This window comes from Gastrolobium bilobum, unplaced genomic scaffold (genome assembly GCF_033153095.1).
Source record: "Gastrolobium bilobum isolate Gb01-03AN ecotype WA unplaced genomic scaffold, APGP_CSIRO_Gbil_v1 utg57797, whole genome shotgun sequence".
Taxonomy (NCBI): Eukaryota; Viridiplantae; Streptophyta; class Magnoliopsida; order Fabales; family Fabaceae; genus Gastrolobium; species Gastrolobium bilobum.
Window position 1 is genome coordinate 1 of NW_026896788.1, and position 16706 is coordinate 16706.

The following is a 16706-nucleotide window of genomic DNA, read 5'->3' on the forward strand; positions in this document are numbered from 1 at the left end:
ATAGACAGTTGGATTCTGATGTGATATGTGCAACCATTATCAGTATGTATTATTCGATATATCTAACTTCCTAAGGTATGTTAACGTTAATCAGTTTGTATTCTGACTGTTGGCCGGTGTTTTTTTTATATAGGTATGTTAAAAGAAGATCCATCATTGAAGCCAGTTCTTATTCAAGAGAGGGTACAACGTTTGTATGGATACAACATATCTTACAGGAAAGCTTGGAAGGCTAAAATGAAAGCCATTGTCAAGTTATTTGGCGACTGGGATAAATCGTATGCATTCTTGCCTGGTTGGCTGACATACATGACGCAGGTTAATGTGGGTTCTGTGTTCAAGATTGATACAGACCAATGTGTTGATGAGCGTCGAGTGTATACGGATAAGGCTGTCTTTCACCGAGTATTTTGGACCTTTCATCAGTGCATTGAGGCCTTCAAATATTGTAAACCCATAATCCAAATTGATGGCACGCATTTGTACGGTAAATACAAAGGAACTCTTTTGATTGCAACTTCACAAGATGGAGATGGTTACATTCTCCCTATTGCATTTGCTATTGTTCCTCCTGGTGAGAGATTGGATGATTGGTCGTGGTTTCTTAGCCTCATGCGTTTTCACGTCACGCATAAGCATGGCATTTGTCTAATATCCGATCGTCATCCCAGCATCATCAGGGCTGTAAGAGATCATGCCGGTTGGCAGCCACCATTTGCGTATCATGTGTTTTGTCTACGCCACATCGGAAGCAACTTTAACACTAAGTTCAGAGATGTGGAATTAAAGAAAACCCTGATGAAGCTAGGTACAATCTTCTTTTTAATATGTACAAATTGTATATAATTCATCATTTTGTATCTAACGCATCATTTTGTATTTCAGGGTACTTGAGTTCAAAGATTCATTTTGATATCAGATTCCAGGATTTTATCGACAGTAACCCTCAAGTAGCTTCATGGATAGATCAGATTCCCAAAGAAAAATGGTGCAGGTCTTACGATGAGGACGGTCGGAGGTTTGGTCATGACGACTAACTTATCTGATGAATAAGGTCCTGCGTCAAGAGACGTGAAAAGATCCAAAAGGCAAAGGCAAAGGGTTGGAGAATTGCAAAAAAAGTTGAGGATATCATCCAAAAAAATGATCAATTAACAGTGAGCCTCCGTGTGCGGGTTTTTGATAGGGACCTGCAGCTATTTGAAGTTGAGGATGCCTACAATCAATCAACTCATGATGCAGGTGACATAACGAGGGTGGACTTGCTCAATCGCAAATGTCAATGTGGACAGTTCACATCTAGAAGATTCCCTTGCAGTCATGTCTTAGCGGTGTGCAAGGTAGAAAAGTTGAACCACTATGATTATGTTGATCCTGTGTTCTCAATTGCACAAATTGATAAGGTATATGCTGCTCATTGGTATCCAATGGGCAATGAGTTGTTGATTCCACAAATTGATGGCCCAACCATTATCCCAAATGCATCTTTGGTACGTGCACAAGGAATACCCAAATCGTCAAGGATACAGAATGAGATGGATTGGGTTGAGTCTCAACCGACAAGCAGTCAGAGTAGATGTAGCCTGTGTAAGCAAATTGGTCACAACAAACGTACATGTCCTATGAGGATTCCCAATACAAGATGAATTGCGGAGGAAGCAGGGGAAGGGCTTAATGTTTTGATGGTTTAACATTATAGGCATTTATGGTTTTATATGCTTGTATTTGATGTCATGATGTTTGTATTTGAATGTAATGACGGTGCTATGTTTGTATTTGATCTCATGATGTTTGTATTTGAATGTAATGACGGTGCTATGTTTGTATTTGATGTAATGATATTTGTATTTGACTCATCTTAGTTTTTTGACTCGGAAATTATGCTCCCTAAGTCACACTCCCTTAGTGGATCAGTGTAGAGTGGAAACCTAGGGCAAAAAACATGTGTAATTCGGATTTGGGGTCCTAAACCAACAATTTAGTCGATTAACCTGTACTGGTTTAATCGACTAGGTTAGTCGACTAAACCCGTACAGGTTAATCGACTAAATTGTTGGTTTAGGACCCCAAATCCGAATTACACATGTTTTTTGCCCTAGGTTTCCACTCTACACTGATCCACTAAGGGAGTGTGACTTAGGGAGCATAATTTCCGAGTCAAAAAACCCATGTGGACATTAAATTCCTAAAACCAAGTCGTATGTTGTCATAACGTTTGTTTACGGTTAACAATACAAGATGTAGCCTTTTTGAACACATGTACTGATTTGCTGTGATGTGTTATGGACGAATGTGACCTGTTCAATATTGTTTTGTGCCGTGATGATCAAATTGCTAAAAAGGTATTCATAAGTTATACAATATTGAAATGGAATTAAATTCATTACACAACATAACATAGATCCAAAAAAAATAACAATTCTGCATTCATTAAAAAAAGTTACATTACATCAACGACTTAAAGGAAATACATGAACAAAACACAATAACATGATGTACACCCTAAATCTACTCGTCATCCCCGTCTGTGTCCGTCTCCGAGTCGTCCTCATCTGACACATGACCCCCATCCCTTGCTGCCTCAGCTACCTGACCACCTCTTGCAAGCTCCAGACGAGCAAGCCTGTCTTCCACACCCTTAAACCTTCCCTGTATGTGTCTAAACCTTTCATTCCCTTTCTTTCTCCATTTTTTATGTGCCAGCGCCATCTTTCCTATCTTCTTTGTCATTGCATTTATGCCCTTCATGACATCACGCAGTGAAAATCCACCTTCAGGTTCAGCTATCTCCTCAACCTCAGCCACATCCTCCTCCTCCTCCTCCTCCTCCACATCTGGCTCAACAATATGGTCATCTGGGGCAACATAAGGAACCTCAACCTGGGGCATACCACTAAACTCCCACACACCCGATCTCGTGTTCTTAGTAATCTTGCACTGCTCCAATAGACGCTTTCCGAACTTGCAATTATAGCCCGTGGTCTTCTTCAACAGCTCAGTCTCCATGGGAACACCAAAGTGAACCAATATCCTCTGTACCAGACAGGAGTATGGAAGATGACCCTTATGTTTGGCCTTAAACATAAACCAACAGATATAGTGCCTCCAGTTCACCATCTGGGCATGTCGGATAGCCCACATAATGGGAATGTCATGTTCCAACACCCTGGAATGATTAAAAGATCGCGAAAACAGAACGTGGGTGATGACATAGTGTAGTATACGGGACTCCACAGAAAGCAACCCCACCGTATAGTGCAAGTGTTCCCCACGGACTCTTCTCTGCTCCTGCACGGCATCCTCTCGTACATATCCTGGAAGTACTACACCACTATCAGCGTCATACACCACAGTCTGAGAAGAGTCAAAATCATAGCCGAGTATCTCCAACCATGCAGGTGCCGTCATGATGATCTCTATTCCACAGACCCTCGACCTCAGCTCGCCCTGTACGTAGCTGAGGTTATGGTAGAAGGCCCGCACCATAAGCTCTGAATACGGACATAGGGTCTCGGCCAACACCCTCAGATATGCCGCCTCCAACACCCCCACAATTTCAAATCCCTCCTTATCAAAAAAGGCTGTATCCAAAGATTTTGGAGCACATAACGGCCGGTTCAAATGGTCACGTACGAATGAAGCGTGGACGGCAGGGTCGTCCTCAAACAGATACCCATACGGGAGGTCAACAGTATCAGGCTCTTCGTCTTGTCGCCTTGACGAAGAAGGCCGCTCTTGCCTATGCTTGGTGCGTCTCTCAAGTGACTCATTGCCCTCATCGCTTGGTCTTCTGCGGCTCATCATTTGTTTAGGGTACCTACAATGAAACATGTCAGCATTTAACTATATGAAACATGTCATGATGGTAATGAAAACTTGCAACATAAGCGCTGTAAACCAAAAGCAAACTTTTGCCCCATACAAACTTTTCAAACAAAAAAATTCACACAATGCAAAAAAATAAACCTTAGTAGATTAGGGTTACAAAACCTACAACAAACGCTTTGATTAGAGTTCACAAATTCGGACAACAAACAAATACAAAAAATTCCTAAACCTAAAACACAATGCAAGTTAAGAAACCTTACCTATCCTTCAGATTTCACGATTTGGACCAAATTTGGGGGCAATCCACACGCCTAAAGGAAGGGTTTGGGGCGTTCTTCAGCTGCTCCTGCAGATTTGGGGTTTGGGCCGCCTCCTTAGTCGATTAGGTCATCATACTCCCCCTCTGCCGAATGGGGGGTTTTTAAAAAACAAATCCGTCGATATTTAGTCGACTAAATATCGATACTTAGTCGACTAAATATCCCAAAAATGTAGTCGATTAAGATGATTTTTTAGTCGACTAAATTTGCGGAAGTCCACTTTCTGAAGATTGACCATTTGCTCGACTAAAACCGCAAGGTAGTCGACTAAAAGGGGGCAGGTTGGTGGATAGTTCTTGATCAGGGGCAAATTGGTTATTAATTAATTAATGAGGGGCAAAAGGGTCAAAAAGCCAGTACTTCAGTCTAACTTCTTAATCGATTTATTTCTGCTAGATGTGCAAACATACTACCTAAGATAGTTATTCAACATGTTTTATTTAATACATGTGTGGCTGTAATATACATTTGTTTCCGAAGTGGTCTTTTTCTTAGGAATTTTTTGATTAAGTATCTGATTTCAGGGAAGCAACGCAATGTGGCTGAATATTACACGAAACATGAGAGGCTTCTTGAAGGATATAATGACATGGACACTGCAATTTCTTATTCTCTTATGTGAAATGAATTTTTAGTTATCTTTTACTGCAATTAAGTTTGAACTTGTCTAGAATTGTTCAAGGAGCAAGCTGATAGATAAAATAAATAGTAATGAGATTTATCAATTATAAAAGGGCCAAAAAAGTATTTTTCTTGTCACATGAGATAAAATTATCTACTATAACCTTAAAATGATATCGTTTTGGGGTTTAGAAAAAAAAAATTGCAAGGTATTTTGAAAATTTTGTTTTTATCTTATATCATAATTTTACTAAAATACCTGCATTAATGTTTAACCTTATTTTGAGGTTGTAAGAAATAAATTTATTTCATGTTGGAAGAAAAATGTTAATCCATTAAAAAAAAGGTTTAGTATCTCTCTTACAAATAGAATATAATAACTTTATATCTTGCAGATATATAAAAGTGTGATTCTATTTATTTTTTTTCTTTTTCTTCTCTTCGTAGATTAACCCTTTAAAAAAATAATTATATAGGATGATGTTCAAGTCTATTATCCAAGAATAGTTACAAGCTCACATGAAAACTTTATATTCATGCTAAAATGTATTAGTATTGTATTTGGTGAATTCTGAAACGGTGCAGCTAAATTGCAGATGGAAGATGAATATAACATAAACATTGATGATATAGTGAAAAATCTGAGGAAGGAATTAGTGAAATCACATAATGTCCAACAATGACACGTGCTTGTTCATCAAGGAAGTTCCCATATAGAGTATCGTTTAATATTTGTCATGTCAAAAATAAATTATGAGGCTAAGTCTATTAACCTATTTAAGCCTATAAGACCTTTAATACCTATCAAAAATTAGAAAAATAAAATAAAATAAATTATTTTATTAATTAAAGTTAGGGATTACTATTTGTCATTTTAAGAGACATAAAGTTGTGTCCTTTTAAGAAAAAGAAAGAAATACATAATGAAAATTATGGGGCGAAAAGAACGAGTGTTTTTTAATTTAAATTTTAAATAAAAAAATACTACTTAAAACGAAAAGGACCATTTTTTAAAAAGATAAATATTTTTCCTTGAAGTTATTTTAATAATTATTTTATTTTAATGAGTAAATAATACAATATTGGCCTATCTATGTATATATAAACTTGTAGGGAAGGTTTTGTAAAAATAAACTTGTTGCATGTTTTTTAAGACCTTCATATTTTTCATTTTATTAAATATATTATATCAAGTCGGGTGATAATTCACTGTGAGTCAATTTATAAATAAGAAAAGCATACTTCACGATTGGCTTCTGTTTTTAGAAGAACAAAAATTCATTAAATCTATAAGTGGGAACCCATCTTGAGACAATGGGTCATGGGCAATCGGAACTATATTGGTCACTAATACTATAAAATGTTGATCGGGGCAACGAGTCTTGACCTTAAAGTTAAATTTAAGGATTAATATTTTTCATGTTGTAAGAGATAATCTTATTTTCTATACATATATAAAAGTGTGTAAAACTCATTTGAGATCAAGTGAAGAGAAGACAAAGAAAAAGAAAACATGAGCACTACAAACTTTATCTATATAAGAGATAAAATTATCTAGCATTAATACATAAACTTAAAAGGGAAAAGTATTTGTCACTTTAAATGACATAAAGTTATATCATTTTAATAGAGAGATAGATACATAATAATTTTTTTATTTAAATTTTAAATTTAAAAAAAAAATCAACCGCTTTCTCTCCTATGATTTTCATTCTTTGTGTTTATCTCTCTTTTAAAATGAGATAACTTGTGTCATTTAAAATGACCAACATCAAACCCTACTTATAAATGGTACATGTTTTTTCATTTTTTTTGGAGGGCATGCAAACAATAGGGTAGATGAAATGGCAATAGAGGTTTTGGGCTTTACTATGACCCAAAGCCCACAATACCAATATACCCAAACTCTTTCCCATTAACGCCAACAAATAACTTATTACTGCATAGTTGCACACTCTCTCTCTCTCACACACACTCTCTCTCTTCACAAACATAACAGACGCGCACACTCTCTCTCTCTCTATCTCTTTGCATTTCTCTCTCCGACCTTGCGAGACCGAGCGATCCCAACCCTTATTGTCGATATGTTCCGCCGCGCAACAGCAACCCTTCTTTCCGGCGCCACCCGCCGCCGATTCTCGACGGATCTGCCGGCGGCACCCACCGTAGATTCGAGCTTCGTGGAGGCGTGGAAGAAAGTGAGCCCTAACATAGACCCACCAAAGACTCCCTTTGCTTTCATGAAGCCTCGTCCCCCAACCCCTTCCACGCTCCCTACGAAGCTCACCGTTAACTTCGTCCTTCCTTACACTTCCGAATTATCTGCCAAAGAGGTCCCTTTTCCATTTTCTCATCATTTTATTATTATTATTATTAATGTTGATTAGATTTAAATGGGTTTATTCTCTGGATTAGGTTCAATTGGTGGAAGTTAACTGTTTATTTATTGATTTACTTTAGTTATGAAATTTTTTTATTGCAAGTCTCTTTATTGTTCAGTTTAACATAAGCATGTGAAATGCTATTGTTTCACCAAATTTTAATATATGTGTTTATGTGTGTGGTAAATTTTGAAGGAAAAAGTGTACTAGCATTTGATGTATGGATTAATCCATTTTATGGAAACAAAAGGTGAATTTAGGATCCCTTTCATTGTCTTGTTTTGTTGTTAAATTTTTCTTAGAAGATGATTGTCTTCCGGACAGGAAATGCTGCTTCATGTTTGGTGTTGATTGAATTTATGGTCATGTTCTCCATTTTTGTTTGGGTTTTGGTCTCTTCTTGGGACACATTTTCTTGGCATTTTGTTATTGTTGTCCTTATGTAACATTTAGTGCTTGTATTTTGATTAGTTGTGGATTGAAATTCAATTTGTGACCCTTTTCTTGTGTTTCCATTGCTTCTTCTTTTTTTCCCAAAATTATCTCGTGAGAAAAATAAGGTATTAAAATTTTATTTTTATATGATTACTTTAAGCATAATTAGTGGTATTGGTTATTTGTGAAAAAAATGTTGTCTTCTGTAATCTTGTAGAATCTTCATTGTTCCGATTTCCTGTGCTATTATTGAAACCTAGCAGTTACCATCTTACTAGCCATTAGTAGAATATAATCTAGAATTTCATGTATAAGGGCTTGTTCTTCTTTGGTCTGTGGGAATAGCATTATTTCCAGATTTTAGGATTTCCCTGGATCAAGAAATGCCGTAGGGTTTAAGGTGCTTTTCATATGTACATTATCCTTACTTGTCAAATAAGGAATTGGTTACTGATCTAGATCATGAGATCTTGCTGTCTTCTCATCAACCTGTATGATCTCGAAGGCTACAACATTGGTATAATCAAGCGAAACGAAATTTGGAGGATTTCTAACTTCCTGACTTATATTTTTCTCTTCCTTCTCTTCATTTGTCCAAACAAAATTTATTGATCTTAATATTGGCTAAGGTGGATAGACTTTCCAGAAAAGACAAAAAGATACAAAATTTGAGATGGGTAGCCTTGTTATTTTTCACATTTCAATTTGAACACATTACCAAGTGGTAATTTTAAATTTTTTTATATAAGGAAATGAATGTAAGTATATATTATTTGTTGTTTTTTGGTCTTAGCAACGTCTCTTCTAGTTATAGGGACCGAGTCTTGAAACTCTTTTCAGCATTAAACATTTTTCATATAAAACTGACATCTTGGTTCAAGTGTGCTATTTCTAGCTATAGTTTTCCTTTATAAATGTGTTCTGTGTTACATGCCTATTAAACCTTTGAACTATTGAACTGTACCCTACAACCTGTGATAAAAAATAAAATTCTTTAAGATGCATTTTAATCTACTATGTCATAATAGATTTCCAAACTATCTGCATTATTTTAGAAAACTTTTAATCTTTCTTTTCTCCTGACTTTAGCAATAAAAATGTCTTTAGCAATGTTTATGATGACAGTACTACGGAAACATGCTTATTGACAATTTACTCTTATTCATAGTAAATTTTGAAAAGAGAAGTGACTGATATTATAAAAATATTTATGAAATTCCCGATGTTCAAGGAATTGTTTGATGTTGTTTCATTTCACCCTAGATTTCAAGCTTGTCCTTTCAGTTATCCTGCAAATTTGCGTGAGGGTCTTGCTTAATCCTTGTCCATTTTGGAATCCATGCAAATATGATCAATGCAAGCATTCTTATTCTATTAACACTCCATTCTTTCTCTAAAATTATTTTATTTTTGAGTCCCTCGCCCCTACCCTTGCAAGTCCGGGATTAATGGGGAGTGGTGGTTAGATGTTTTGAGATGTGGATATTAAACTGATGCAACTTAGCATGTTAGTTGCAAGTGAATTTTGGGTTGTCAGGTCAAACTGAATATGACTCATCTAATTTAATTAGTGGAAGCCCACCATTTTTGTCAGGCTTGTGTTGTATGCTTTTCCTGTTCTTCTTAAGACTTAAGACAGCCAGCATTGCTGTTGAATTTAATTGCTGGTATTGGGGTATGAAATATCGTGGTAGTAGTTTGTGGTGATGATGTTAAAATTGACTACGTGATTGGATTTAAGTGGCTGCAAAATTGTACTTGTAGCAGCATTGATAGCCCAGGACAAAAAATTGGATGGAAATCAACCAAGAGAAATCAGAATTATTGGTAAATGTAATTTTACAGTATCTAATTTCTCTCCACCAAGTGCATGTAATTTCCGAGTATCTAATCATGGGTGAATGTAATGTGCTAGTGTTAGACATCCATATCAAGGGACAAGTGTATACCAGAAGAAACAAGGGAAAGAACTGAGGGAAGTTAGATTAGTTAAGGCAGTAAAAAGGGAGTTGGGTTTGAGCGGGAAAGGTTGTTAAATAAAAGGCAGATATTCATCTTGTAAACTGAGTCCAGGAGACTCAGTTGATGCCGGAAACCGTGTGAAGGAGATTACCACCTTGTTCCATTCATTCTAAATTACAAGCTATTCTTCTCTTTCACATCCTTTGATCTGTGTTTCTCTGCAATTTCCTATTAACTTGTCCTTTCCACCCAAGAATCCTAACAGCTAGTACCTATTTATCATCCGTGTAATTGTCACCATAAAGTTGCAGATTAATTTTGGGGGGCAGAAAGCTCTGCTGCATTTGGTTGAGAGAAACTTTATGCACAGCCTCAACAAGAAAATATGGGGAGGAATACCAGAGCAGATTTTAAAGCAGAACTAAGACATGACAGGATAACAGAACTGTAACTATCAGCAAAAAATAATAATAATAAAAGAACTGTACCTAACCCTACCAAGCACACATTTTCTCTTTGACTTGTGTTTATTTGAATTCTTTTAGTGTTAAACCAGTCTTATATTTTGTTAGGAATAGTGTTAGAATAGTGGTTTAGAAGTCCCATGTCATGCATATCTCATTGTAATTCTTTTACTTTCTATTATATAATAGAACCTTCGTTGTGTAGTTTAAACTTTAAACACATGATTACTCACAATCCTCTCGAATCCTGATATTTTAACATGGTATCAGAGCCAACAGTGAGATTGACCAAGTGAGCACCATATAAGTGGAAGGACCCATGCACCTAATGCCTTAAGGTTTTGGGTTGAAGTGGTTCTTTACATGGTATTAGAGCTTCAATGACCTCAAGATCACTAGTTCGATCCTCACCACCCCCCACGTTTTAGTGGAATTAAATAAGCACAAGGTATGTGCAATATCCATGCTACAAGTCCAAAGGGCTCTTGCGTGAGGGTGTGTGTTAGAGAATAATATAAACCATTAAAAATGCCCTCACCCAACACCTTAAAGTTTTGGGTTGAATTGGTTATTTACATGGTATCAGAGCCTCGGTGTCACGGGTTCGATCCTTATCGTCCTTTATTTAATTAATTAAGTCTTGTTGAGTTTCTTAGCGCAGGTAGGTGGGCCTGTGCATTGTCCACCATTCAAGTCCAATAGGCTCTCATGTTAGGGGACTTGTTAGAGATATATAAAACCATTAATGTAGCCTCACCCATTTAAGCGTTTGGTTTGAAATAGTTCTTTACATATTTATTGGTCTGAATATTTTTACAAGTTTTGAAATATATTAGAGTGCCACCACACCGGGAAAGAATGTTGATGGTTATTAGAAGTAGGAAACCTGTCAAATTTGTTGCAATGTAGCTATCTAGATTGACACATTTGGTTACCTGATTTATTTTGTTGTGCTGCAACCTCCCTACCCACACTGGTTCAATTGTTTTTGGTGCTTTGAATGTTAGTAATTGTAGAAAAATCCTTAAATTCTTTTTCCTTGGAAAATGACATAATTTATGCTTAATAATAATATGCAGTAGAATTCATATGTAACAGGTTGACATGGTCATAGTACCAGCAACAACTGGGCAGATGGGTGTTCTCCCAGGACATGTAGCAACAATTGCAGAGTTGAAACCTGGGGTTCTATCTGTCCATGAGGGGAATGATGTGACCAAGTATTTTGTCAGCAGCGGATTCGCCTTCATCCATGGAAACTCTGTTGCTGATATAATAGCTGTTGAGGCTGTACCAATTGATCAAATTGATTCAAACTTAGTCCAGAAGGGTCTTCAAGAGTTCACTCAGAAGCTTAGCTCAGCCACAACGGATTTGGAGAAAGCCGAAGCTCAGATTGGGGTTGATGTCCATAGTGCTCTCAACTCAGCTCTTACAGGCTAAGTACTGTAGTTGAGCTTTCCTTTTCGATTGTTTATTTTCTACCTGCTGTGACTGCGTTGCATTGATTTGTCTCAGTGTAAACATTTTCATCAAGTATTTCTCTGTTGGAAGTAACTTGATAAAATAATATTTCAACAGCTTCCATCTAGCTCAAGGAAGTTGAGCGAGACCTTGAATTTAGAAACAAAAGGCTTAATTTTTGTTTTGGATTATAGGCAATACGAGTCAACTCCATAAGACGCGCCTTTAATATATATTGAGTCATGTCTCGTCTACAACTTCTGCTTCATTTTGCTTCTACATATGCAATTTCAATGAGCATGATGAATGCTATGGATTAAAGTCGAACAACTCGAGAGAAGTTGAAGTATTTGATTCTGCTTGAGATCTGAATTCTCTCGCTGGGCATGTTGAACAATGCAAGCAAATCATAATGTAAAATTCAAATCATTAGCACTTTTTTGTTGTGTACATTGGATGTAAGAAGGTAAGAGATGGGGTATAGGCCATACATTATTACCGCGCTCAAATTTAGAGTTTGGTTATCGTTAATTGAGATATAAGCTTATTAGAAATGCAAGCCATTTATATTGAGTCTCGAAAATGAATATTTTATAAGCATTTTTCTAAATGATTGCATAAGTTTTTAGCTGATAACTTTTCATAATCGTTATTATCTGTCATTGCTCTTAGCAGCTTGAAAAATATTACCCTTACATTAGGAGTTTCCACAAAATTAAGATTTATATTACCATTTGATTGACTTATATTTGTCTCTTAGGTGGTGTTTGGTTGGGAGCTTTTCAGCGGATATTTATCTTTCTCAAGTATGGCTTTTAGAAACATCATGTTTGTTTCAACATTTTTCACCAAAAACCCATCTATCAAATTTGGCTGGATTTATGAGAAACATAGATATCCACATTGTTTAGAAACTCAATTTGAAGGTGGGATTTTTCAGAAAACCGGTTATCTGATTTTTAATGCACTGTTGATTTCATAAAGTTACCTAATTTTTTTAGTAAAGTTTTTCTCCACCAAACAATTTTTTTTTTATATTTTTCTACCTATCTCACTTTATCTATCTTTTCAATCATTTCTCTATCTATCTCATTTCCCTACTATTCCAAAAAAAAATTCTGAACCAAACGCCCCTTACAGAAATGATGATGAGCATAATGACCAAGGCTTATAAGTTGATGATATGATAGAAAGTATAAATAGTAATCACCGTTTTTGAAATTAAAGACTGCAAAAGATTCAGGGATCTTTAGACTAATAATTTCTCGCATTTTGTTGAAGTAACTTTTCTTAGAGAAATGACCCCATTGTGCAAGGTTAAAGGAGAAAAGTGGAGGGTAAAACCAAACTTTTTACTTGTACCTTTTTCCCTTACTCTTCCGCAACGTGCTTCTCTCCATAAAAAAAAAAAAAAAATTCACTTTGTCAAAATGTAAAAGAATTGTTGGTCTGAAGGTCATTGCAATTTTATTTTTTTCCCCATGTAGTCTTTAGTTTACTAGGCATTCTTAGTATGAATAATCATCTTGTCTATTATGAATTTATGTCATACCATCAATATGTAAGCCTTCATCATGTTGTTTGTAAACACAGGATAATTATCATTATCAAATATAAAATTTCTTTAAGTCATTGAATGTTTGTCTTAACTCTCACTATCTCCATCTACCTTGCTAAGAGTAATGATGATAAGTAATGAGACATCATATTTTTTTGTTGTGGTTGCAAACAACTTATTACAATGGATTTAAATAGAGATAGTAAGCATTACGCCAGACTTTAAATTATGTGAACAATTAAATATGTACTAAAAAAATAAAGTTAGTACTAGAGGAAACACTAAATTATAATATGATATTTAACAGGAAAGATTGTGATATATATACTTAACTAATTATATTAATAAGAAAAATTATATTATAATATGGTATATAATATCTCATTTTAAGGATTAAGGTTGAGAAAGTTTATGAGCAATTTATTTAATTTTCAAATATGACTACGTCATTCTCAATAATTGTTAATTGTGCCTTATTTTGAGGATCTTATTTTATTCTTCTAATGTCATGTTATCTTATTTCAGAAGACCAAACTAAATTAATCAAGTAAATATAATCAAAGAAATTTATTTTATGAATTGATTTGGTTATAAGAAGCGTATTGTTAATTTTTTGGTACCTTCTTATTTAATTGGAATCATCGATTACATGGCTTATAGTAAATAAATAAATATTTTCAATGCTAATGGAAAAAAAAAAGATTATATCCAATCATAATAGGTTTGGCTCAAAAGTTAGTTTATATGGGAGAAGATTTCGCTCTCAGGATGTAAATGCAAAACTAATAGGATCTGGATCCTCTAATGTGAAAAATCACATGACCATATCATGTGAGAAATCATAACCATACAAAGGTAGATCAATGGTAATAAAGGAGGAGAGAGAAAATATATTAAAATAGGTAGTTATAAAATCATAACCGTTGATTTACTTTTGTATGGTTGTGATCTTCTCACATGACTATGTCATATTTTTTTTCACATTAGAGGATCCATTTCCAAACTTAATAAGTGCAACCCTACAAGGAAAAAGTCCTTTAGAACATTCCAAGCTTTGGTCTGTAAATATTTGAAGATTTAAATTCAGACTATGGTCTAGACAGTTTAAAGTTAAGATTTGTGATAGAAACTTCATATGGAAGTGTCAGGATCTCAATTAGTGTTAGGTTTTCGAAGTTGTTAGCATGGAATTCATTAATTAAGGTGACTATTGGAACTATAATATAAAATTATTATTGTGTTCTTTACTTTTGAATTGAAATGGTAGTTTTACATATTAAAAGAGCAAAATCATAAAGATTTTTTAAATTTCCCAAAAATATAATATAAAATTATTAATATAACTTTCACTTTATAATTTAAACATTTTGATTGAATTAATTATTTTCGGTTGACAAATGTATTTAGAGAGTCTAACAACTTTGCTAAATTGTGTGTGATTTACAATATATAGTGTTTCCTATACAAGAAGAATATAGTTTCAAAATAGAATACTCATAATGCATAGATCTTCAAAAGTTTATAGTGAAAAAAATACTTCTCCAGCAAAATGAGATAAACTTATTTCTAACAAATGATATCGTTTTGGGATTGAATGAATTAAGTATATATCATATTACAGGAGAAATATTAATCTCATAAATATTTATAACTTTGTCTTAGTTCATGCATTTTTTTCTTGTAGTATAACATATTTTATTCCATTCACACTCCGAGTTAATATATACTTTATTTTATTTTTATTCATATGACTAATTTATAACTTGTAGATCAAACAGCTATTGACTAAATATTTTTCATCGAAACTTACATTAAAGAATTGCTGTAAAGGAATCGATTATAAAATAATCAATGGCATTATGCTAGTTACATTTTATGTACAATAGAAATCATAACAGTATATTATTTGACATTTTAAAAATATTTTTTCAATTATTGAATAAAATGCCATACTATCTTCATCAATAAAGAGGGAAGTCAAGTTATTCAATAGGACCACTTAATAAAAAATATTAAAAAAAGTGTCAAACATGTGTAATTAACATTCTTTTTACTTGCAATCGCACTTGTTATAATTAATGGCACAATGCTAGTTGGCAACATGGAGTTAATTATTTTACTGGAATTGACTTTGGTAACTATCTTCAAAAAAGATGTATTTAATAATTTAAAAAAAAATTATAAACTAAGTATTAGAATTCTATAACTTTCATGAGTATGTTACTTTTATTATTTAATTTGTAATTGTTTATACCCAATTCATAACTTTTGTTACTCAATGTAAAATTTTCATAAGTTCTGTAATTTTAATTACTCAGGTTATGATTTTTATTTAATATGTACCTTTTGATATATAATTTATAATTTAAAAAATAAAACACTATTTCTTTTTTAAAAGAAGGAATACCAGAACAATTCCTTACTTTGTTTTTTGTGCTAGTAGAATTTTCTTAAAATAACTACTGTTAACTTCATGGGTCAGTATTTCACTATTAAACTTTTGGATAATGCTTAATTATACGATTTTTTTTTTTACTTTAGTGAACCTGCTATGAAATATGAATTACTATGGACCGTTCTTAACTCACTTATTTTATCATATAACTTTCATTTTCAAAAGAGCAACTGGTTACTATTCCCTTTAAATTTTGTAAAAGTTGAATAGAATATTTGTTGAGCCAGGGAGCATTGTTCTAATCTTTTAGAGTAAATATCTTTTTTGGTCCTCAGCAAATTTCACGACAGTCATTTTAGTCCCTAGCAAATAAAAAGGTCTATCGTGGTCTCTAAAAAATTCAAAATGGAACCATTTTAGTCCTTTTAGGGACTAATATAGATCTTTTTTGAATTTATGAAGGACCAATATTTCAACTAAATTGGTCCATTTTGAATTTTTTAAGGACCATAATAGACCTTTTTATTTACTAAAGACTAAAACGGGCGTCGTAAAATTTGCTGAGGACCAAAATTGATATTTACACAATCTTTTATATTGCAAATACGTGTTTACAATTGTTCATTTTTTCACATTTTCATACGTAGCAAAGAGCCAATTAAGGAAAAAAAAATAAAAAATATTATAACTGAGTAAGTAGTTCAATAGTTTAAGAGCGAACTATTCTTTCGCCTTTTACTAAAGTTCTAAAGTTGAACCTAAACTTCAGGACCGTTGATTCAGTCTCGATCCACTTTAGATTTGAACTAATTAAAAGGTAACGGATTCAATTATAAGCCGTTTGTATTAATAAAATATTTCAACCTAACAAATTGAGTGTCTGATTGGGGTAAGATTATCTCCTCCTTACAAGCAGAAATTAGAGCAAATAAATTTTTATAAAAAATTTGTAGTAATAAAAACAAAATTATAATGAAAAAAAAAAACCAAAAGTCAAAAATACTTAGAAAGAACTTTTTTTTAAGTTATATCAGCTTTTTTTTAAAAATAAACAGCTTTTAAGTTAAAAGATTTATATGATCATTAAACAGCTTTTAATTTTTGTTTTTGTTTTTTATAATTTTACTTTAATAATAACTTTTAATTTTTTTTAAAAAAATTGCTGAGAAATGAAGTGTGGAGAAACATCTTTTGAATTGCATTATTATAGTTGTTTCGTTTGTTTAGTCACTTTCTAGTGCCTTCCATGAGACCATGACCCATACGTGGGGCTAATGA

At 33.7% G+C, this 16706-nt stretch overlaps 1 protein-coding gene across 1 annotated transcript; it reads left to right on the forward strand.

The window, feature by feature from the left end:
* Positions 1 to 6730: 6730 nt before the first annotated feature.
* LOC133301995 (ATP synthase subunit delta', mitochondrial) lies at positions 6731 to 11977 on the forward strand. The gene is made up of 2 exons (XM_061501703.1): positions 6731 to 7102; positions 11110 to 11977. The coding sequence occupies exons 1-2, from the start codon at positions 6854 to 6856 to the stop codon at positions 11452 to 11454; spliced, it is 594 nt and encodes a 197-aa protein (XP_061357687.1). The 5' UTR covers positions 6731 to 6853; the 3' UTR covers positions 11455 to 11977.
* Positions 11978 to 16706: the final 4729 nt, after the last annotated feature.